The following is a 22,563-nucleotide window of genomic DNA, read 5'->3' on the forward strand; positions in this document are numbered from 1 at the left end:
GGCAGTACGGATCGGCCGGCACCACTGCAACTCACCGCATAAAACCATGCACGCTCGGTGACCCCGAAAGAGGTCATCGATGGTCGGACACGGTGCGGTGGATGAAACTGGATTTCGACGTCCCTGACTTGATTCGTGACCCGCTTGTTTTCACGAGTCCGGTCCGACGCCAACGTGCTACTGTCGGCATTCGATGAGCGGCCATCATTTACCCAACAGTGGGCCAAAATTTCGTAAGATTGTTTGGTAGCTTTCGCTGAACCGTAACCGAACCTCACCGACCTCCGATCAGCTGTTTCGCCAGTGTGCTCTCACATGGTAACATTGGCGGTGTTTGGCGATTCTTCACCGTTTGGAATCCATCCTACTAGTGGTTTGCTTGCTGTGCTATGCTTCCTTCCTTCGTTGGAGCCATGGTGGAGTAGACTTATTTTGTTTTTTTTTTTTGTTCTGGTGAAGATCTCTGGATCGTTCGATCGTGGGGAATTCACAGAGCGTCATCTCGCTCTTCCTACTGGGTCTCGGTTGCAGAGCATCGGTGAGACATTATTCAGCAACTTTTGTGTACACGGTTCTCACGCACCGTCGCCACGCCTGAGTCAGCGTCGGGGTGGTTTTGTGTTTTGCATCAGGGTGGAAGATTACCACCCCGTGTACCGTTTAGTCTTACCCACACACACGTGGCATCTTCGGTTGCGGTCTTTCGTTGCGGATCACTAAGCGGCAAAGGGCTCTGCTAATATTAGACGGTTGTAATGTGATGATAGTAGTAGCTGCACGAGAATCCGGTCCCGTTACTGGGAAAACGCCCTTGAATCGGATCGCTGTACTGGTGGAGGGGATGATAGGGTATCAGCAGGTTGCCTTTGCATGCTTAATTCAGGTGGTTGTTCTTAAAAGTAGCCACAAGATTCCACAACCTCCGTATTCTGGTCAGGATTTTTTTTGCTGACTAATTACGACTCTCCTACTACTGTTTCGCTTCACTACCTAGTGTCTGCAGTTTACCTTCCTCAGAGTGCAATGTCATTGTTTGCCTAGCATTTAGCTGCTGAGCAGGAAATGGTCCCCAAACAGAAGAGCCATTCGCAGCCGGATCTCTTTTACCCACACACCAACAAACCGAGCGCAGTTAATCAGGAAGAAGGATACAGAAAAAGGGACATGGCTTAAGGTCTTAAGATGGTTTTCCATTTTCGTGCTGTCCGGGTTTTGGGTTCGAAGAATCCCGCGACAAAAGCAAAACACAAAACGCATGTATATTTAATGAGCAGTGGAAGACCATGCGTCCAGCTCGGTATCCTTCGTTTGAAGTGGAAAGATGTTTTATTCCTTTTTTTTCTGTTGTATCTCCTTTCTGCTACTGAATTGTGGTAGATAATGGAAGGCATACAGCTCCGTCTTGAGGCATATTTCGGCTTAGGAAGGGGCTTGTAACAGATTAATGTCCTTGGCAGTAAGAAGTACTATCAGTAGACAGATCGAATACTAAAGATAAAGTATGCTTCTGTGTCGTGCTTTCTGCTAGCAGCGCCCGAAAGCATGCAATTATTTATACGAAGATTGCTTTTGATGTTCCGCAAACAAAATTTACATGGTTTCGCGGACCAAAAATCAGGTTTTTCTAAGATTTCTTGTAACGGGTTGAATCACAATCTAAAATTACTCCACGAAACGCTATTCTCCTTACAAACTCACAATCCTTTCAACATCCAGTCGAGTTTATAACGCCGGCAATCGATCCACCCCCTTCCGAAATTTGCCAATTCTTTTACAATGCGAAATTGTGTGTGAAATTTTAACAAGGTGTCAATCAGCCATCGCTTGATTACGCCTTTCAAACGCTCCGGCATCATCTTCTTCGCCTTTGCCTGGCGGTGCTAATCGGTGTCAAAAGTGTGTGTGCGCGTGTTGCATAACGTCAGGGTGACCGTGGGGCGTGATTCGTCTAGCGCCTTCAGCTGATCGATTTTCCGGCATTTTGCACGATGGGTTTTGCGGTTCTAAACACCGGGTGGAAGAAAATGGTGTGCCACATCACAGTACATGCGAGTAAAGGTGCAAAGTTACATGCATAAATAACTACACGTAGCGTCTGCATGAACACTCTCCGATGGGTGTCCCACGAGAGGGCGTGTGTTTGTTATGGGGCAATAAAGGCATGGCCATTTCGTCCGTCAACTTCCTTCTGGTGAGATGCCCGTACACAGCCAGACACACAAACGCACGCGCTCCGTTAGAGGGCCGTTTCTATTTGTCTTTTGCCCATTCTTCCTAACTGCGGGGTGTGGAGAGACCACTAGCGCCAACACCTTATGCCTGATGAATAATCAATAGAGCGTTCCGAAATTCGTTAAGCATAGCATAAGAAGAAAGCATGAGTTTTTGTTTTGCTACAAGATAACAGCAACATGGAAAAAATCATACAGAAGCAGCATCTTCCAATTTCCTCGGATAGCATTAAATGGGAACACCATTTAGAATTCGCATGCTGTCCAATGTTTCTTTCGGGAGCGCATCAAAATGGATTACAACAGTGCGTCCCCGTAGCAAAGCAGAATGACAGATTTCGTGATATTATTTTTAAATCTCTTACGCCCATAGCGGGAATTGGAGGGTTTTCAGCGGGTTCGCTGGCGCCCGGTAACAAGTAATTGTATAATAATGACCGCCCGCGGTTTTCTGTTCCTCTTCCGTTACAGCCGAACCGTTGCCCGTTGCCAGGATGCTATAGGCTGCGTTAGAGAACCGATCATCGAAGCGTAATGAAATGTCAATTGGCCCAAAACAGAAACCGAAAGTTGAGTGTACAAAACCGACAAGGTCAACGAAACCTGTGCAACCTGTGTGTTGGCCCCCGTGCCCCCATCGTCTGCGGAGCGCCACCCGTTTGCCGATAATGATGGAGCCTCATACAAAAATTCGAGAATAACTATAAGTGAGCACGGATTTTGTTGGTCGGGTTTTCCTCATTGTTTCTTTTTTGTCTCGCCCCCCACCCAACCGACTAACGTTCGCCGTCCGTCCACTGACTCGCTTAAAATTGGCCGGATGACGAGACGAGATCGTACTAACAAGCCGCGGATCTCGTCGCCGGAATAAAGAACCGCAAGCGCGTGAAGAATACGCGCGAGCAGGCAGCGGGCCTCCGACCTGCCCGCTCACCACAACCGGAAAACCCTCGGCTAGAACGCAAACCGAGAAGTCAATCAATTTTGGTCCGCACATACACACGCACACGCACACACCAAAGCTCGAACACGCTTGGTCGAATGCGGAAAGACGAAGCTCAACGACACCGAAGAGACTTGTCGCTCTGAAGAAGCCCGTGGCCACCGTTCCCTTTTTGCTTCCATCGAAGGCGTTTGAGAGGGGTTTGAGAGGAGAGTGGGAGGGAAGGTTGTTGGTACAGGTGCACCACACGTACACACATACACACAAACGCGCGCGCGCCGGTTGCCGGTTCATCCCCTATTTCTGCAACCAACCCCCTCGACGCGAACGGCAAGCAATAATCCGAGATCGGGCCCCGAACATCGTCGACCCGAACGCACGACACCCCGTTTTCCAAAACCCAACGCACCACCCACCGGTATACGCACTCAGCTGGTGCTGTCCGCCCCATTGCACAAACCACAGCACGACAACGACGACGACGGCCCGACCGATTGCCGAAGCGAACGTCGAACGCCGCCACCGGTCGAACAAAACTTGCCTGCACTCGCCCGAAGCCGAACAGTCGGAAACTGCACGTTGCTCGGTTCGCAAAAGCTACTCTGGTCTGGCGCAAGTGCGTGGCACCAGCACCCCATCACTTGGCTAGTTGGTCGTCTGTTGGGGCACGTACCGCAACAAGAGTGTCCACACAAAACAGATTCGGTGTGAAGAAAACCCGTCTCCGTGTGTGTGTGTGTAGTGTGACGCGAAAAACCGCACAAAAAACCCGTGAAAAGAAGCGTCTACTGTGAATTATTGTGACGAATTCTAAACAGTGCGAAAAATAATATGATCGAATTGTTGTGAAACAAGCGGAAAACGAGAAGCGATCATTAGCAAGCTTAAGGAAAGGAAAACACACACTCCGTGCGGTGAATTTATGTTGCGAGCAGAAAGAAATCGTGCAGTGCGAGAAAATCCCTTGTGACAAGTGTGTGTCTGTGTGTGTATGTGTGTGAGGAAAACAACAAGTCAAAATCCAATAAAGGTCCCAAAAAATAAGTGTACAGTTCCAACTGGTGCTGAGTGCATTTTTCTTCGCTGTTCAAGTGGCCAGTCGTTGGGGTGCGAAGTAGAATTGCATTTACGACACACTACTGTTGTGTGGATTTTTCGTACGAGTGTTACGTTTTTCGCGCGTGGGAAATAAAAAGGGGGCCAAGTGTGCCATACCAGTGGCCAGTGTGGTGTGTGTATGTGACAGAAACACGGCCGATTGTGTGGTGCGGTTCCAGAATAAAGGGCATAAATTAAGGAAGGTTCAACCCTCGAAGGTTGCAGCTAGAGAGCGAGGTCCGCAGGGTTTCGCCAAACAAGTGAACCACGACAAGACACATACACGGGGTCCACTCTGTGTGCTTGTGTGTTTGTGTGAAGTGTGTTGCAGTTTTTCTGGTTTCTGTCGGACGACATTCTTTGGTCGGCGACGCGCGACTCTAATCAAAGTGTGACCACACAAAAAACGCCTTTCGCCCAAATTCGCTCCAGAAAGTTTCCTTCGCGAGCTCAGATGTGTAGTGTGTAGTACTGGGACCAAAATGTGGCCAACCGTTGTGCGTTCGGACGTGTGCTACAACCACAGGGGCAGTGAAACCGGTGCACAATGTTAGCCATCGACTGTCTGGTTGGCGGTCTGCTGCTCGGTTCGCTCGGCGTGAACACGCTGGCACTCGGTGCGTTCTGGACGACACCAAGTCTGCGGACCACCGCCAACCGGTTCGTGATCAACCTGCTGATAGTGAATCTCGTCTGCTGCTTCATACTCGGCCCATCACTCTTCCTAAATGCATTCACCGGTAAGACACCGGTGCCGACGCCACTGCCGGCTGCGGTCGAACTATCACCGTCCACACCGGCGGCACATTACGACCCGACGGGTGGAGAGTATGGTACGAGCACTGCTGCGGCAGCAATAGTACAGCGTAGCGATACGGTAACACCGACAAGTTCTCAGCCCAATCGGACACGGATAGTGCGGTGCCCGAAAAATGGCACGATGGGAAGTGTTGAGGATGGTGGTGCAAGTAATTGTGATAGGACGGGTGATGATGGTGGAGGAGGAGGAGGAGGAGGAGGCGGCAGCAGAGCAGATGAGGAGGACGAAACGCCCTTCATCCGCACAAGTCCCGTCCATCCGGGACCGACGGATGCGCTGCATCCCAATCTAACCCTCACGAAGATACGCTGCTGGGGGTTAGATCTGGTGGTGGCGCTTGGAGCTCTCTCGGTACTGCTGGTGGTCGGTGACACCTGGTGTGCCATAACCGATCCACTGCGCTACCATTCCCGCATATCGGAGCTGAAGGCGTGGGCCTTCATCATCGCCAGCTGGGCGCTGGGGATCGCGTTCGGTATTGCGTCCGGCTTCCGGGGTGATCAGAAGTACGTCACCCTGTTCAAGAACCGGCTCACGGCGGAAGAGGTGGCCGCCATCGAATCTAGTCATTGGGCTCGCAACCACACCGGCACGAACGGTGCCGCGACCGGTTTGCCCAGCACGGAGGGTTTCATCAACCATCTGAACATCTCGGAGGATCTGTACAACACGATCTTTTCGTACGCGTACTTCGTGATCGTCATACTGATCCCGTTCGCGCTCGTGTGCGCCATGTACTGGCGGATATTCTCGGAGGCGCGTGAAAGTGGACAACGGATGCGACAGAACGGATCGTCGCCACTGTTGCAGAGTGCGCTCAATCTCGTCTCGGCCCAGAAGCATGCTGCGGTCGAGAAGCAACAGATGCTGGAGCAAGGCCAACAGCAACCGCCCCATCCGGTGATACAACCGATGCCAAGCATTCCCGAACGACCAGGTGAGAAGGGTGATTGCGAAGGGCTAACCATGAAGATCGACAAACAGATCCACTACGAGGATGAAACGATCACGATCAGCAGTATACCGCATCACCATCACCATCAGCAGAGGGATTCGTGCTTGAAGCCACTGCTGCAACAATCGCCAGTTCCAACGCCGACGCACAAACCAACGGCACAGCAGCAAGCGCAACAGCTCGATGTCGCACTAGATCGGCCCGATCGAAGTCCGCAGGTGGTACAGATCGCAACGCCAACATCTGCCGCCATAGCAGCACTACCGAGCGTGCTCAAGTCTCCGCTGCGACACGATCGCAACCATAACAGTATTCTGATGCAGCAGCTCCCGGCGGAGAGTAGTGCGAGTGGTCCGATCCCAACGCATCCGGGTTCGCCCGCGACCGGGCTCGGTAAGGTGCGCCGTAACCATAGTGCGGGTCGGTTGGTAAGCTTCAGCCAGGAGGAACCGTCCGAAGTACCGATCGGTGGGCTGCGGCAGGTTCATTCGACACCCAACTTCCAAAAGTTCAGTGCCGCCGAGTTCGAAAGTCTCGGCACGCACCACATCCTATCGCTGCCGGCCGTACACGTACCTCCCAAGGCGCTCAGCTACATGACATCCATCCGGCACCGGTTGTCGAACGCGTCGTCACTGTTCAAGTACCGGGAGGAGTCGCGCGCCGCCCGGATAAGCATCCTGGTGATCATTATGTTCCTGGTGTCGTACCTACCGTACGGCATATTGGTGCTGATGCAGGGTCACGTCGATCTGATCATCGTGTCCGACCAAGCGCTGCTGGCGATCTTTACCGTGGTGATCGCGAACCTTAGCTCACCGTTCATCTTTGCCTACCGCAACAAGCGTGTGCGGCGCGGTGTGAAGCGACTGCTCGGCATCGACAAGAAGACGAACGAGCGGCTCCAGAAGCTGACCACCAGCAACACACACTTCAACAACCATCCAGCGGTGCAGCAGCAGCAGCAGCACCAGCAGCATCTCGGTAACTACGGTGCCAACATCACGCTGGCCAATTCCGTCGGCCAGGAGGATGAGGTGCCGGAGGGAGTTACCGGTGGCGGTCACAAGTCATCGCACAAGGTGCGCATCGCCGGGGCCGCCGGCCCCGTTGTCGGTGGCGGGCTGACGCGCAGCAATAGTTCGTGCAAGTATCTCACGCCAAATCACGCGGCGGCCGTGGCCGTGGCGAACGGGTACATAGTTGAGTTCGAGCGGTATCCCTCCGACGAGCTCAATAGTCTCTGCATACAGAAGAAATCGATACTGAAACGGGTCTGTGATAGTTCGCGTAAGTGGGGCTGCAACTTTGCCACCAATTCCTGCACGAGCAACGACGAGCAGACGGAGGTATAGCTATAAAGGGAGCTCCTGATATAATACAGCGGGAGCCTTTGCGGTCAGTAAGAGGTTAGGTTAGATAGTATGTGCACGGGTGCCAAAAACCAAAGCGCTTCGGAGTTGTGGAGACGCCAGAGAATGAGAATGGGGAAGACCTTGAGGGCCGAGCGATTCGTATCATCCATCCGTGGCACTCATCGCGCCATTTATTTATTTTGCTCTCCCATATATTCCCCCGAAAACGACCCTATCTTCATCTTGTCCTTTATCAGAATTCGCCCACTAACAAGAAAAGCTATTTTGCAATAGCCCCAAGTATTGGTAGCAGCAAACATTGACGTTTACACCCGCGGAAGAAGATAAGGAACTACGCCTGGAGCACGTGCCAGATTTCCATCCACATAAGGCACCAAGAAGTTGGACGTCATGTTTAGTAATTCTTGAACGTTTTGCATCGTCCCAATCCTTACAAAACTAAAGCTCACTCGACTCTAAACATAGACCGTTGTGGAGTTGCACCACGTGGTGCAAAACATGGATTTCCATTTTTAAACTAACCCACCTTGCCTGCTGTACAAATCAAATAGCACAAACACGCTAACGAGTGTTACGGGAGCAGTCGATGCCAACGAGACACTGGACTCATCCGCACGCACCGCATTCGATACCGCGTGCATGTAATGCGAGGGTACCGCAAAAAAACAAATGATAATAGTGTACGGAAAGCCACGACCGGCTTTCCAGTACCGGGCCACTTCTCACGTTGACAAGCCGTGGCTTTAGCGTGGTAAATGGTGCCGCCTGCCATGTGTCACAACACAACACATCTCTCACATCGCACGGCACGTGGGGATTAAAATAGGACTTTGGGACGACGGCCGACGGCCCGAGTTCTCGGTAAGCTTAGAACAGGTTGCGTTCTGTTGAGCCTTATTTGCCGACATTCGTTGCGTACACGTTACAATTTTACGCAGCGCCGCCTATACGTAACGTTTGTAGTTTGAGGACCAACCCAAAAAAAAAAAAAAATAAAACCTGGAACTTGATGCCATTTGCTTCACGCCGTGCATTTAAATGTAATTTTTCAGTACATTTTCATTCGAGTAAGTGAAGGTGTAATTAGTATGACGATTGTTTCTTGCATTGCCATGAAGGTCCTGCCGACTACGACTCCAGACTCCAGCGGGCTGCACGGCGCACGGTGGCTCTATCTCATGCATGATAAACATATAAAACAGGCAATGCGTACCAACGATAACATCAGACTTCATTACCACACAGCAAGCGAACGCTGTATGAGTAGTTTTCCGATAGCTTCGAAGTAAAGAGTTCTTTGTCCCGCTTTTGGTGGCCCGATGGTCCGATGGTGTTTGGTTGAATAGTTGGTAATTAGCAGCCTTTAGCACTAAGTGGAATTGAGTTGATTTCATTTCCGAAAGTGGGCAGCCAGCCGTTGCGCAGGATATGTTACTCTAGCTGCTCTAGAACTGAAGAGGCACATGTAAACACATCGAGTATACTTAGTGTTTCTTGTTTGTTATGCTTTAAAGTGCATTTTATTTATGTGATTTTGTTTTGCTTTTGGATAGCATTTAGTACAATAAAGTCGTTCCAGCATCCCAGCGTTAGGTGGACGAGTTCTCCGGGTCCAACTAGCGATAAGTACCTCCTTTTCCGCAGACTCGTTCATGCGTGTTATAGCGTCTTGATTACTACTGACAGGTTTGTTTCCCTCGTACTCAAACACCACCAGTAAGGGTTAGTGTCGTTACAGTGCAAGAGAACCCTATTGTCCTGTCGTTTTGGTCCCTTCCGGGAGATCCTTGAACTTGGGAAACCCATTCGGATGTCTATTTTTGTAACGGAAGCAGAGATAGCCTGTTTGTGTGTGTGTGTGCAGATAATAATTCATCACATTCGATCGGAGGAGCGTTCAAGAATCGATTATCGATCGAACGCAGTGAGGGCTTGGGCATCGTTGGTGAGCTTCAGAGAAGGAAAGAGTGACACATCTATAATAACATGGCCATTTTTACGCAACTGTTGGCGATGAAAGCTGAGTGGCAGGGATAGAGCGTTAGTTAAGTTGTCTTTAATGTGCTTCTAATTCCTATCATCAGGAAACGCCACGATGACGTAAAGCATGGCATAGAGTGGTCCAACGATTTGTTTACATATTTCTCCAAATTCCAGTTAATAATTAGAGTGGGCTTTCAGTAGCATGATGCAACCAATACCAATACCAATGATAGCTTCCCACCGAACCACCTAACCTCCGCTTTTCATCCCCACAATTTCATCTCGCTCGCCCCTCCCTTCAAGGTCCTCGGCAAACATCTCCGTAATGGTTTTTTGTATAAGAAATCAAGCGAAAAATATCGGAACAGGGATTTTTGATACTGAATGTTGCATGTGTAGGAATTGTTGGACAATGGTGCGATGGTACGAAGACGCGAGCGCGTGTCTGTGTGTGACAAAATACAAAAATACAAGAGCTAAATTATTACTGTACAAAAAGATTGCGGTACTACACAAAATGTACATTTAAAAATCGAAGCTAACTGTCGTGTGTTTGTGTTAGATGCGTATTTTAAGTACTTCTTTCACCCCAAGTTTTTTATTATTTTCTTATAGCCCTCATCCCCATCCTTTCTTCAAACTGACTGGTAATAATGCTTTAAAAAAAGAACATGCAACACAGACATGAGAACTAAGCTAAACACAAAACTAGTGAAAGAGAAATTAATTATATACAGACGTATATGAAACGTGTTGTAAGTCTATTATAGCTGAAAGCGAATTTCAAGCGCACTCTGTGGTAGAAACATATGTAAAACAAATGATAAGAAAATGAAAAGCACCGTAAGACCGAAGGAGAGAAGCTCTAAAGGTAGCAGAATAATCAATTAATCGAAATGGTGCTTGGTGCTTGGTGGACTAGCCAAACGTTAAAATTGGTGGAAAAGCTAAAACTAGAGTAACAAAACAGAACGCCTTTACGATAACAGTTACCAAATATGTATATGTATGATGTATGTTGGCCACTCTTTTCCACTGATTTTTGTTATTTTTTTTTTTTACTACAAAATGGCGTGGCGTAATGGAAATGGAGCAAACAGTAGGATCGTTTCTAGCAAGGTGCGTAAGCGAGATGGGAACTTATTTTTGCTACGAAAAACATTCTATTTGCAACTCGAAAGCAGACATTTAGAATGAGCTGAAAGTTAACTAAATTCTACGTAGTAGAGAGCTTTTCTAGGAGACTAAACTGTAGCTAAAAAAACAACTGAATATTTCTGCTGAGAGCTTGGCACAACTTTCCTCGCCGCAGTGGAAAAGGTGCATACGGAGAGATTCTATTTAGTGGTAAATGGGCATTTGAACACATAAACACACACCTTAAATAGTACATCGAACCTTGGGAAGTTCTTACTCACTAGTTAAAAAGCAAAACACCATGACTGCAAGCATTTCATGAGCTAAAATCAAAGTAAGACCATATTAGAAAAAAAAGGACACTCAAACAAACTGCGCTGAATGTTGAACGTGTTAGAAATCAAAACAGGCCATCGGCTTCAGAAATAGAGCAGCTCCCTGGAGTGGTAACACATTTAGCGACCTATTCCCGTGCCATTCGGATATTTGATGTATGGAATAATTGTACGTGAAAGCTCACGACAGCTCACTAGCTTTTAAATGGTGAAGGTATGAAGCCCTCCACAGCACAGCAGCAAACGACCAAATAGTTACTCAGAGACATTAACGCACGCATTGAAATCAGTACACAAAGAAAAAGATCCAACAGCATAAATTAGCATCCACTGCTAGTGGATCTGGGTTTTCCCCTTACGATCGCTCGATCGATGCCATTGACCCCGTGGAAGAACCCAGCACAAGAAAGCATAATTTCAACCGCCACATCCCAATCGATCCAGAAGCAACTGTGCAACCGTGCAAATACACACGAAGCGAAGAACAACAAAAACACATTCGCGATGGTTGGACGCAATATGCAATATGCAACAACTTGCACGGTCCCAGGCCACGCAGAAGTTTGTGGTTGAGACATGCGGCTTCTGCCGTACCATTGTTCGAACTGGTTTTTTGAATTCTTTCCCTCCTATGTATGTGTGTGTGTGTGTGTGTGTGTGTGTGTGTGTGTGTTGCAAGTACTAGAACGACGAAGGGCACACAGTCCGGTCAGGTCGACAAGGGGGCCACGGTGAACGTCAAGATGGAAGCAAGCAAGCGGGCTGCTTCGCGTGCAAAAAAAAACCCCCTCACAGTCGTTCGCACTGAAGGTCGTCTGTTGCGGGTGTTGTGATGGGAAGAGCGGGACCGAGAGGGGTGGCAGTGGGCAAAAGGGAAAGTAAATCGTTCCAAACTAGTTCGAATAGGTACGCTTCGGTGTCGATATCGGAGCATAACGCGAGCCACCCATGTGCTCCAAGCAAACGTTGGAGTTGGCTACGACCGAGAGCATTAAGCAGAAAGGAATCTCAGCACATTGGTATGACGCACACACCGTGTACACAGGGCCAATCAAATCCAGGAAGCGATTTTACGACGACTGTTTATTGATGATTTCTCACTCCGCACGCACGAGTCCTTTTTAGTAAGGGGGTGTTAGACATTATCTTCGCCAGCCTTTAGTTGATTTGATATTAATGTGTGTGTGTGTGTGTGTCACAGGTGCTGTTTTTATTTATTTTAGAAGGAAACCCGAATTCACACACTCTCTCTCTCTATTACACAGACGTTACAAACCGATGTGTAGGGTATAAGATGATTACTACAACCTGATACAGATATACAACTTCACAAAAAAAGGCATAAACAGCTAAGTGTTTTAGTACGATGTAATGTGTGCAAACAAACTATATGTGTAAGTGAGCGAAGATGGTGGCCGAAGGAGCAAATAGAGAAAGAGACTAAAAGAATGATGTGAAAAATATGCGATACTAAAACAAAATCAAAGAATCGAAATGTTGAGTAGTTTTATGCTCGGAAAGTTTAAAGAAAATCTTTAAAAATACATAAGAAAAAAAATAAGGAAATTGAAAAAAAAATCAACAAAAACCACACCACTAATTTAAAGTAATAAAAGAGCAAAACATGGTATGAAAGCCTTGTTTGGTGTTTTTATTTCTTCCCCTTCGCTGGGGCTTCCTGATGCTTCGAAAGAGAGTTGATGCATTTTAAAGTAAATTTTTTTTTTTTTTTTATTACGAATATCACATCAACTGTGGACTACTTGGGTTGGATTGTAACAGGCAGTATTGCCGTCAGCGCTGTTGATTTCCAGCGGATGGTGCAGCCGAAAATTCGTACTAGCGACACGTCTTAAATGTGTTGTGTATTGAACGCGCAACGCCTAAAAGTATGCAATAAAAATGTATGTTTAATCCTCTGAATAATTGATCATGTGCCTCAGTATCGGTACAAGTTGTTGGCCTTAGGCGGAATGAATATCGAGGCCCATCAAGCTCAAAAGTGTTGACCGGGAAGAGCGGGAATCTCTGATCTCTGATCTCAATTTGTGTCTCGTGGAGCGTTCCATACAGAGATTTACATAATTCGTAGAAATTACATGCTATGCGTATTGTCTACATTTTGGCGCACATGGCTTACTTACTCTTGAAGAGTTTAAGCTGACCAACGGTTGACGGTGTTAATAGGATTAGCGGTTGTTTGATTCGATTTTGTTGGAATCAAACCGATCATAACGCACAAACCCGACCTGTAACTACAATGAAGAGCGCCGACAGCTTTAATGATGATTTATTGCTTGGACTGTCCGTGAGGACTGACTATCCAACTACGTGGTATCAGCAAGTCTAGTAAGTCATTAAATGGCCGGCGTAACCTAGAAGGTCATTGAGCCAAGAAGAATGACTGTCCCTGTGGACCTATCAAATCTTATATTCTTACAATGTTATCATTAATTTGTAAGACAACAGAACTTGTATCAAGTGACAACTATCCTTGAATGTTCGTTTTGCATACCTTCCTGATGCCTCAGTGCTTAGAACTCTAGACCAGTAATTAAAAGAAGATTACAGTAAATTAATTGATATGTCGCCTTGATGTTCCCTATGTGCTCTTTTAAGCTCCAACATCTTAATAGACACACCAACGATGTATCGCCGTGTGAAAGTTATTCCTTTTCATATCGTAACGCTTCAGCAAACGTATCTTAAGCATTATGAGTAGTTGAAAGTCTTTAGCAAAAATTGTTAATTTTTAGTACACCCAATCGAAATTATCCCCCATCAATGATTAGTCATTTGAAAGCAATCGCCCAATTACTCACTCGCGCGAAGAGTAAACACACTCGTGTGAAGCAATCGCTTATTGCTCAAATAAAACCAACCTTTTGTGAACCTCCCCACCCTGGTTCTGAGTCATTTTTTTATCTTGGAATTTGTAAAATCAAGGTGCTACCAATTAGTTTATGGTTCTTTAAGCAACAACGTTATCCGAACCGAACGTTATCAATGTTTCGAGACAGTAAAGAATCGTTCTGATCGGTGAATCATGGCGGAGCTCGTTTTTTTAGTTTGATTATTCAAACATTGGAAGGTGATAATATCAACTGAATGAAATATTATTCAGTTGATTTACTGCTCATTCGTGCTTTGAGAAGAGTGAAGCTAAATCCTTCGAGAAACTGCCCTCAAGTATCAGCACTAAAATTAGAACATATTCCAGCAGCACTCTTTTTCTTCCAAGTCATTCGAGTTAGCCGGATTCCCACCCGGACGGTGACAGATAACAAATGAAACGTCAAAAAAGATATGGCCACAATGTGGCTCTACCGCGGCCTCTTATCGCCATTGTGCCTTTTTTGTGCCGCTCTTTCTACTAGTAAAGGGTGTATCTAGCGGTACGAAAAAGCCCGCCCGTCGATGACATTCAACTGGACAGCTGGCTCAACTAACTTGGTCAGCAAAAGTTCAGAGTTCAGCTTATCAAGCGGCCGGCGCTTTTGTCAAGATTTGTCCCGCATTCAACACTCACGTGAGAGGAATGCTTTATCGGCGTATCGAAAATCGAGCCGTTCGATAAAGTCCGGTAATGATTTATTGCTTCACTGCAGTAATTGAGGCGATGGTTTATTGTCTTTTTAGTCGGTAAACGGGTAAATGCGCTAAAGGTTAATGGAAGGTAAGTGCTTGTAGGTTGTTAGATTTCAAAATACCACAGCAACAGGAGCAGTTGCTAGAATCGGAGCGTAGCGTCAGCAGTCAGATAATGATTGGAATGCATTTTGAATGGGTTTGTTTAATCGGGGTAAATTTAAAAATAAATATTACATCAACCAATTGCTAAACAATCAATTCAATTGTTAAAGTGGTAAATCGGGATTTTATTTTCTTTTTTTTTGCATACTTTTAAATCATTTTAATCTCAAAGTATAATCCATTTCCTAGAATAGGAAATACAACACAATGGATGGATTGATCCATTTACAATGAGACCAACATATAAGCCAGCAAAATAGGCATACGTTCGGTACGGATTATTCGATACTGATGACATTAAGCAAACGAACACACACCGTCCTTCCTTCCTAGCTTTGTGCCTCTAGGTAAACCTTAATTGTGTGGTCTGCATGTGAAATATGTAAATAAAAAAGTTGCATTTTACTGCTGCTTTGATGTGGCACTCCTGTGGCACAGTACGGCTTAAAGCCATAGTAACAGTGCAGATGAAATTGATAGCATTGGTACCAGGAAGTACTAACAATCACTAGAGGTAGTATTAAGGGATCCAAAAGGGGTTTGATTTTAGATAGTAAGAGCTAGTAAGTGGATACGAGTTTGTCGTCTGTTTAAAGTCGTTAAATATAAATATAAAATAATAAATTAAATATAAGACTTTAATTTATTAAATTTTACCGTCTCCATGAATAATTTAGTCTATTTTGTTAATGCAAACGTTAAGGTAATATCAATTCTAGTTAATTTGACTATAGAAACGAAAGAAAACTGCTGAACAATGCCACTGCTTTGTCGTTTATCGCATGGTATCCAAAGCGGGTCCCATCGATTGCATCGAAGAAATCCTTTTTTTGCGCCTGAGTTTATGTAATTTCATGTCCGTAAAATGGTGCACTATAATGAGTTTACTTTGTCGATGTAGTTTGCCCTATCCAAATGGTGTACATTGGATAGAGAATGTTACTTCTATCTATAGTTTAAATATTTACATGCGATGGAAAATCTCACATGTATCCGGAAACACTAAATATTTGAGTTTACCTTTTTTTAAAGCTCCTCCATCTTCACAGTAACCCAGTGTGTGGCAATGGTAATGAAATCGCACTTTTCACAACATTACCACACCCATCGTAGTTTCTTTGCCGACCGCCAACAAAAGAGAAAAAAAATCCCAAACCGGTGTCCCGATGCTCGCGTAGAGCATCCACCGAGCAAGGAACGAAACATTTCGTTGCATTTGTCATCTGCCAGATAATACGTTTTATTTCTACGTTTCCGACGGGGGGACTTTTTTCCTCCTATTGTTGCTGTTACATTTCAACTCCAAAAGCCCCACACACGCTAGCAAAAAGAACGCGAAAAACATTCAAATACAGATACGATACGGATACTGAAAGCCAAGTCCCAGCGTAGTACGATTTTCCTCTTAACCCACCAGCCATTGCGGAGGTGAACAGAAGTATGACAACAAGTTAAAGCAATTCGGAAACAGGAAAAAACCATTAAATCGTTCCTTGCAGCATGCTGTTGCCGGGGGATTGATGAAAGGGAAGGCAGACACGTGGAACGTTCTCGCGTTGAAGCCATCTAAGCTGGCGTAAATGAGTGTAAAATTTGAATTAATTTAACCAAGATAGTAAGTCGAAACGAAAACAAAAAACGCGACACATTGGCGTGGGAAATGGAAAATGAATTTGTTATATTTGGCGCTGGTGGTGAAGGTGAGATGGGTTTGGAAGGGGGCGGGAAAGCATTCCTAATCATGTTCAAAGGTTCAAAGGTATGTGGTGGCTTGCAGGAACTGCCATCTCGCAAGACGGAACGCAATTGTAAATGCCAATAAGAGAACGCGTTCGGGTAAGGAATTGGGTTGATCAAAATGTTCTCTACTGGTTGATGGTCGTTGCTGTAAAGAAAACTCACGATGTCAATTATTTTAGAGCTATTAGTAAGCGCTGGTAAGAGTTATTTTCAATATTTTCATTCGCCAATTTCTCGTTCTATTTCTTATTCACAGTCTATTTAAGCTTTGCCTGACGTTATATTTTATTTAATAAATTTCTTATTCCAATCCCAATATTAGGCTACAGCTTTCTAGAGCACCGGACATATTTACCAAAAAACTTATCTCTAATAAAATGTTTCCTGTAACTAAACTTGAGATTTGTACTGATGAACACATTTCATCTAAAGCACTAAATAATTCAATCACAGCATGTTTGTAACGCACCTATGGAGCGATAAAACGCAATCACTTTTATTGCAACCAACCCGTACCGTACGGGCTGCACCATCAAGAATGTATGAGAAAACTTACCAATCCACACAACCGATTGCTTTTGCACGAAAATTCCACTGATCATTTTTCACTTCCACGGTAGCTAGTATCCACGGGCAACAGCTACTACACACGAGCCAACCGACGAGCCAACTTTCCCGTGTAGCTTTACCATTGCTGCTGAACAATGCTCTTCTTCGGTTGACATTCTCCCCCAGCTCCCCGGTCCAGTTATGGTGCGCGGCTGTGACTTATGGAACCCTCCGGGCAGACAGGCGAAATTTCCCGTTTTACCCTTTTTCTCCGGCCTCCGGAAAGCTTAACTGTTCCTCTTTTTCGGTGCGTTGGCAGCTGAAGATTACTCGTGTGCTTGGAAATGCTCCGAAGAAACACACACACACACACTCAGGTACACCTTGAAAATACTTCATACCGGTGTGTCGGACGAGGGAAGAGTCAAGAATTTTCCAAATGTGAGATAATGTGGCTCTTGCCGCACATCAGAGAGATATACTTTTTTTTCTTTAGGGCTGGCATTTCGTAAGCACACACACAAAAACACACGCCAAAGTGACAATGGATGCAATGGAGCTCAACCGCCCCGCAAAGCCCCAAACCGGCCTGTCTCGGGATGTTACAGGGCACATCAAAAATGTAGCTGATATGTTATGCTATTCATGAAGTTTTACGCCCTCCCATCAACCCTTGAAGCTCGGGAAGCCTTGGGAGGTGGGTTACGCACTTTATCTTGCTTTTACGTATGCGATCAGGTGACTGCTGGACGTCCGGATGGGTTCGTGGTTTTTTTTTATTCTGGTGTTTTATTCTCATTGCGTGCTGGTTCAAATTAACAACGTGTACAGCAGTAAAAAAGCACCGAAAACCAAGTGATCATACAGACCTCCTTGTGTCCTCAGGTGTACATCGTCGAGAAGAGAACTAAGCCTTCCGAAAAAGGCAATAAACCGAGTCTTTTATGATGTAATTTTACTCTTCTACATCTTCTACATGACACTATCACTCACGTTCAGTGCTCCGGGATCCGTGCCAAACCGAACCGAAGCACAAAGCTATCCACCAAAGGAATCAATCAATGCCAAGCGTTAATAATGTGCTCATGCTGCACCGCTGGTGGTGCTTATGTTTCGTGATAGGTTGTGTCTGTTGACGCTGTCGGTTCGATCGGTTCCTTGACCGAATGGTGTGAGCACTCAGCAGCAGGACTTAGACGGTGGGAAAAGCGAAAAAGGAAATTGATTCCACAACCCCACTGCGCTGCACAAACACTGAAGTTACAATTAATTGTGTCGATGGCAACAAAACGAAGTAAAAGCGGTCGGACTGCGATCAAGTGCAGCAGTGTGTCTTGATAGTTTTGTTTCCAAGGGAGAGCGTCATGGGATGAGAATTGTGGACAGTGGACGAGTATGGATGGTGGAAAGTGTCAAAACAAGTTAAAAGTAATTAATTCTAGAATTAGTAATCAATGAAAATAGTCTAGTTGTTTAGGAATAATCTAAGAACTTTGCCTAAAATCCTTTAGTGGTTGTGTAGAGACTAAGAAAGCATATAAGAACTGTTCAGAGACTGATCTTGTTTCAGACTTTTAGCATAAAATAGTAAAAAAATAATTCAAATAAATTTCCAACTCCAATCCGGTGGCTGCCCTAATAATATACATAAGTTTTGCTTCTTGAGTTTTTTTTTTTTGAGTTTAGAGCATCCAATTTATGAAGACATGGTTTCTGGTGTTAAAAAAAGGAGTTATTAGATCATCTTATTAGTTTCAAGACGAAGGTGCGACTTGAAAAACCTTCTTCTTTGTTTTATTTTTGGCTTAACGACCTACTCCTACTAGGTCCAACCATCCATCGAATGGCTTACAAGACTTGTTTGATGCCATGTAGTTGGATAGTCAGTCCTCACTACGGAGGAACGGTCTGGATGGGATTTGAAGAAACGTTTGAAGAGATTATCACAGGATCTGGCGTGTGAAGATCGGCGAAAATATGGCAAAAATATGATCTGGAGAAACAACCAATACCCAACGACTGCCCATAGTTCATAATCGGAAAATGACAATTGTGTTCGTCCTTCACACTCCACTCTTGGCTTAAGGACACTGCCATCTTTGGCAAAGAGTATGATTTCCGTTTTTCCTGCTGCACTTCTTCAATTTCAGCACACAAACACCACCACCATTCCCACACCCATCGGGAGGCCGATTACTTGCCCTCACAAGCGCGATAAATGGTAGAAGAAGAAAAAATAGGGAAACAAAAAAATAAGCAAAGAATGAAAAACATTTGCATTCACCACCCATCGTCAGCCTTGAACTTTTGCTGCTCTTCTTTTCTTTTCGTTTTTGCCTTGCCTTTGCCTCATCATCTTCCGTAACTGTTGTCCTTCCAAACCATATGGTTAGGTTCGCGTGGCCGTTGGAAGCCACCCGTACGAGCAGCCTGGAAGGAGAAAGTCAATCATGCTAAATCCGTCGGACGTAATGCAATCATTGCCACCATCGTGATGTTTATGAGGGCGCTGGCGGCACTTTGATGCATGCATACGATTGTGGTAGGACGATACAAACACACACACGCGCCCGCGCCCGCGCCGCAGGCCTTCAATTTGCATCATTTGCTGGGGAGGGACAGAGAACGGGCTGTAACATTAAATCACAAAATAGTACACTGCAACAAAGAATCCCATCTGATAAGCTCGTTTATTTGCCGTACTTTGAATGACCTTGTGTGGAAGTGTGGCTCATTCATTATGAGGACAGTGAAGGAGAGCGAGTGATGGAGATATATAGTGAGGGATTTTGAAAAATGCCCTAAAAATATTTTTCAAACAAAAAGCCCCGCTTAACATTCTCACTTTTCACTTATTTTATTACATTTTATACACAAACTAACAGCATGGACGGGAAAAACATTTCCCGCTTTTTGAATCTTTCAAGCGAAAAAAGGAATGGAAAAACATAATCTTCCGAAAGTTATGCCGACAGGGCAAGACGGAAAACTTTAATCCTCTTCCAAACACACACACATACACAAACACAGAAACACGCCACAACATCCGGTACGAACGGTACGGAAGCGCATAAAAATTGAACGATCGTTCACGCCCTCCAAAACCGAAGATCCGGGGAGCTCCTGTACCAGCGTACAGGCGGTAGCAAATAGATTTTGGTTCTTAATTCCCTCTACGGGGATTCGTTCGTTGCTCGTTTCGATGCACACGTGGCATCTCTTCGTGGTTAGGTTTGCGATGCGATAGAATAAAACTTTCCCGTGGATGGAATTTTGGTTCGACGACGCTTTTCGGATGGTGGCCGTGGTTTGAGCTCTAAGGGAAAGTTTTGTTCATACGCGCCATGGTGAAAAGGAAGTTTGATTGGATCAGTTTTCATGATGCACAGCAAGAAATCAATTGCTGCGGTGTAATAAAGTTGCTGCTTTTTATTAAAAAAAAAACCATGGAAGCAGCTTCAAATTTGCACTCTTTCAGAGGTACTTATAAAATTTATTCATTTTTTGACGCCAAAAAAATTTGAAATAAATTAATTTAATGCTAAAAAATTACAATTGTTAGCTCAGCAGCACATGCGATTCCGTAAAGCCGTTTAGAAAAGGCCTCTAAAAGTGTTCTATATATTGTGTTGAACGTATTTTAAGCGTTATTTCGATATGCTTTTAAATCAATAAGCTTTTCCTTCATGTAACGATGGCCTAAAAATCGATAACCAGAGAAGAAAATCGGATTCTACAGCTCCTAATCCTTTTCTTTGACTGAAGTAGTACAGTTTGTGATTTTATTGGAACAATTAGCCCGATTACTGGTGGTTCCAACCCATCCGAAGCTAGCAGATTTCTTTAGGGGCACATCACAAACGTACATCTCTTGTCGATAAACCAATACCATTTATAATACCTTGCCCATACCGCTTTACTTTGCCTCCCAGAAGGAGAGAAATACGACCTTATCACATTGAATATTTAACCAATAAACTCTAACAATTCAATTTCCCATCGATTCCTTACAAAAGGAGGCTTTCCTCTCATAAAGCACCACAGCTGTACTGCAACAGGACATCGGAAACTGGACATAAATCAACAGAAAACGTTGAAAACTTACTGCCTACTGCCATGATGGTGTGCCAGACGTGTCACAATAGGATGCCTTACGGTCGATTGGAATCGAAATAATCAGTACGCAAGATGGTTTCGTGTCGTTTCGATGCATGGTGAAGAATAGAGCGCACCGAGTAGAGTGAATCAATTGCTAATGCAGCCTGTTGGTGGTGTTGGATGTTTGCACACAAGCACACCATCGGTGTAATAATGGTTCAATGGGTTCCGTATCATGTGCCGCACCGGGCATCAGTGGTTTTACCTTTTTGCTGTAATACCATGCATTCATAGCATGGTAACGGGTTGGTGTCACATTCAAAAGCCAGCACCACACAGTGGCAATAGATTATTCATCCGTCAAGAAAGTGTTTTATAGGATGCAAACCACGAGAGCCACCAGGCGTCTCCATCGTGCTGTTGTCTGGTGGGTCCTTTTACCCGTGTCGCGTTATCGTCGTGTTACGTACGAGTACGAGAAAACCGTTTTGCATATAACCACCTCCGTCCACCGGGATGGTCTTGGCACTATCCTTCGGTTGGAGGTTTACAAATCTTGACCAGCTGATCCCCCGACGCGAACGTGACCTGTTTATAGTCGCACGCTGGGTGGTGCAATTTGAGTGTTCAATTAAGCGTTCCGTTACGTGAGATAGTAGTAAGCTGTAGGACACAATGTTTATTGGTGGGAGTCCTCTGGCCGGTTTACACCTTGTATCGAGCCGACAGGGGGAAAAAAGGGTAATCTATCTCTGTACTACCCATTAAAAGGTTATTATACCGATGGCAGCTTGCAGCTCTATCGAGCGAAGCATCTCCCGTTGCCATAGTCAAGGTCGTTCACTGTGACGAAGAAATGGCCAGCCTCGGCACAGCATCTTGGGTCATAAAAATCGATCCTTTTCACTAAGGATTTTAATCGAATAAAGACGCCCAAGGTAATAAAGAACCTAGCCATTGTAAAGCTGAACCGGGAGGTTTATTTTAACTATCCTGCAGCAGAGTATTATGCTGCTGAACCCTTTTCTTTGGTAAATCGGAAGACATAACCTCAAGTTTCAACCTGCATTGCGTGCTGCGTACGTCTTAATTTATTTTTATCGAAACCATTCGGTGAAAAGTCGAATTGATGATTCTTAGAAAATCAGTCCAATCAGTCAGCAGCAGCAGCAGCGTCGTCAAACGGGCAAACAATCAAAATCTAATTTCATTCCATACGTAAACTCTCAAATTCAATTTCTCAAGTATTCTTCCTTCCACCCATCAGGAGTCGGTTAAACAGTTGAGGCAGAGTAAATCCTACATTCTACTTAGCTTAGCAGATGGGCGTCTAAAAGTGTTGCTTTCCATACTCAAGCTAAGCAGTACCAGTGTGTTTAACATTAATTATTCATCCAATCGGTTTGCTATTGTGCATGAAGCTTTTGAGAGGGCAAGCCTCATGTCGCGAATATGTGCCAATCAGACGGCGTCTGTAAAAGTTTTGTCCTATGATGCACAATTACAATCACGACACAGTTACGGTAATGGATAATGTGACCAGCA

The 22,563-nt window shown here is 45.3% G+C and overlaps 1 protein-coding gene across 1 annotated transcript; it reads left to right on the forward strand.

The window, feature by feature from the left end:
- Nucleotides 1-4,794: 4,794 nt before the first annotated feature.
- LOC126557075 (uncharacterized) lies at nucleotides 4,795-7,494 on the forward strand. The gene has a single exon (XM_050212725.1). It carries the CDS (start codon nucleotides 4,820-4,822, stop codon nucleotides 7,400-7,402), a length of 2,583 nt encoding a protein of 860 aa, XP_050068682.1. The 5' UTR covers nucleotides 4,795-4,819; the 3' UTR covers nucleotides 7,403-7,494.
- The last annotated feature ends 15,069 nt before the right edge of the window (nucleotides 7,495-22,563 follow it).

This window comes from Anopheles maculipalpis, chromosome 2RL, assembly GCF_943734695.1.
Source record: "Anopheles maculipalpis chromosome 2RL, idAnoMacuDA_375_x, whole genome shotgun sequence".
In the NCBI taxonomy this organism is placed as follows: Eukaryota; Metazoa; Arthropoda; class Insecta; order Diptera; family Culicidae; genus Anopheles; species Anopheles maculipalpis.

Excerpts from the sequence above, each read along its gene's own strand:
- LOC126557075 (XM_050212725.1), top strand. The coding sequence starts at position 4,820 with ATGTTAGCCATCGACTGTCTGGTTGGCGGTCTGCTGCTCGGTTCGCTC.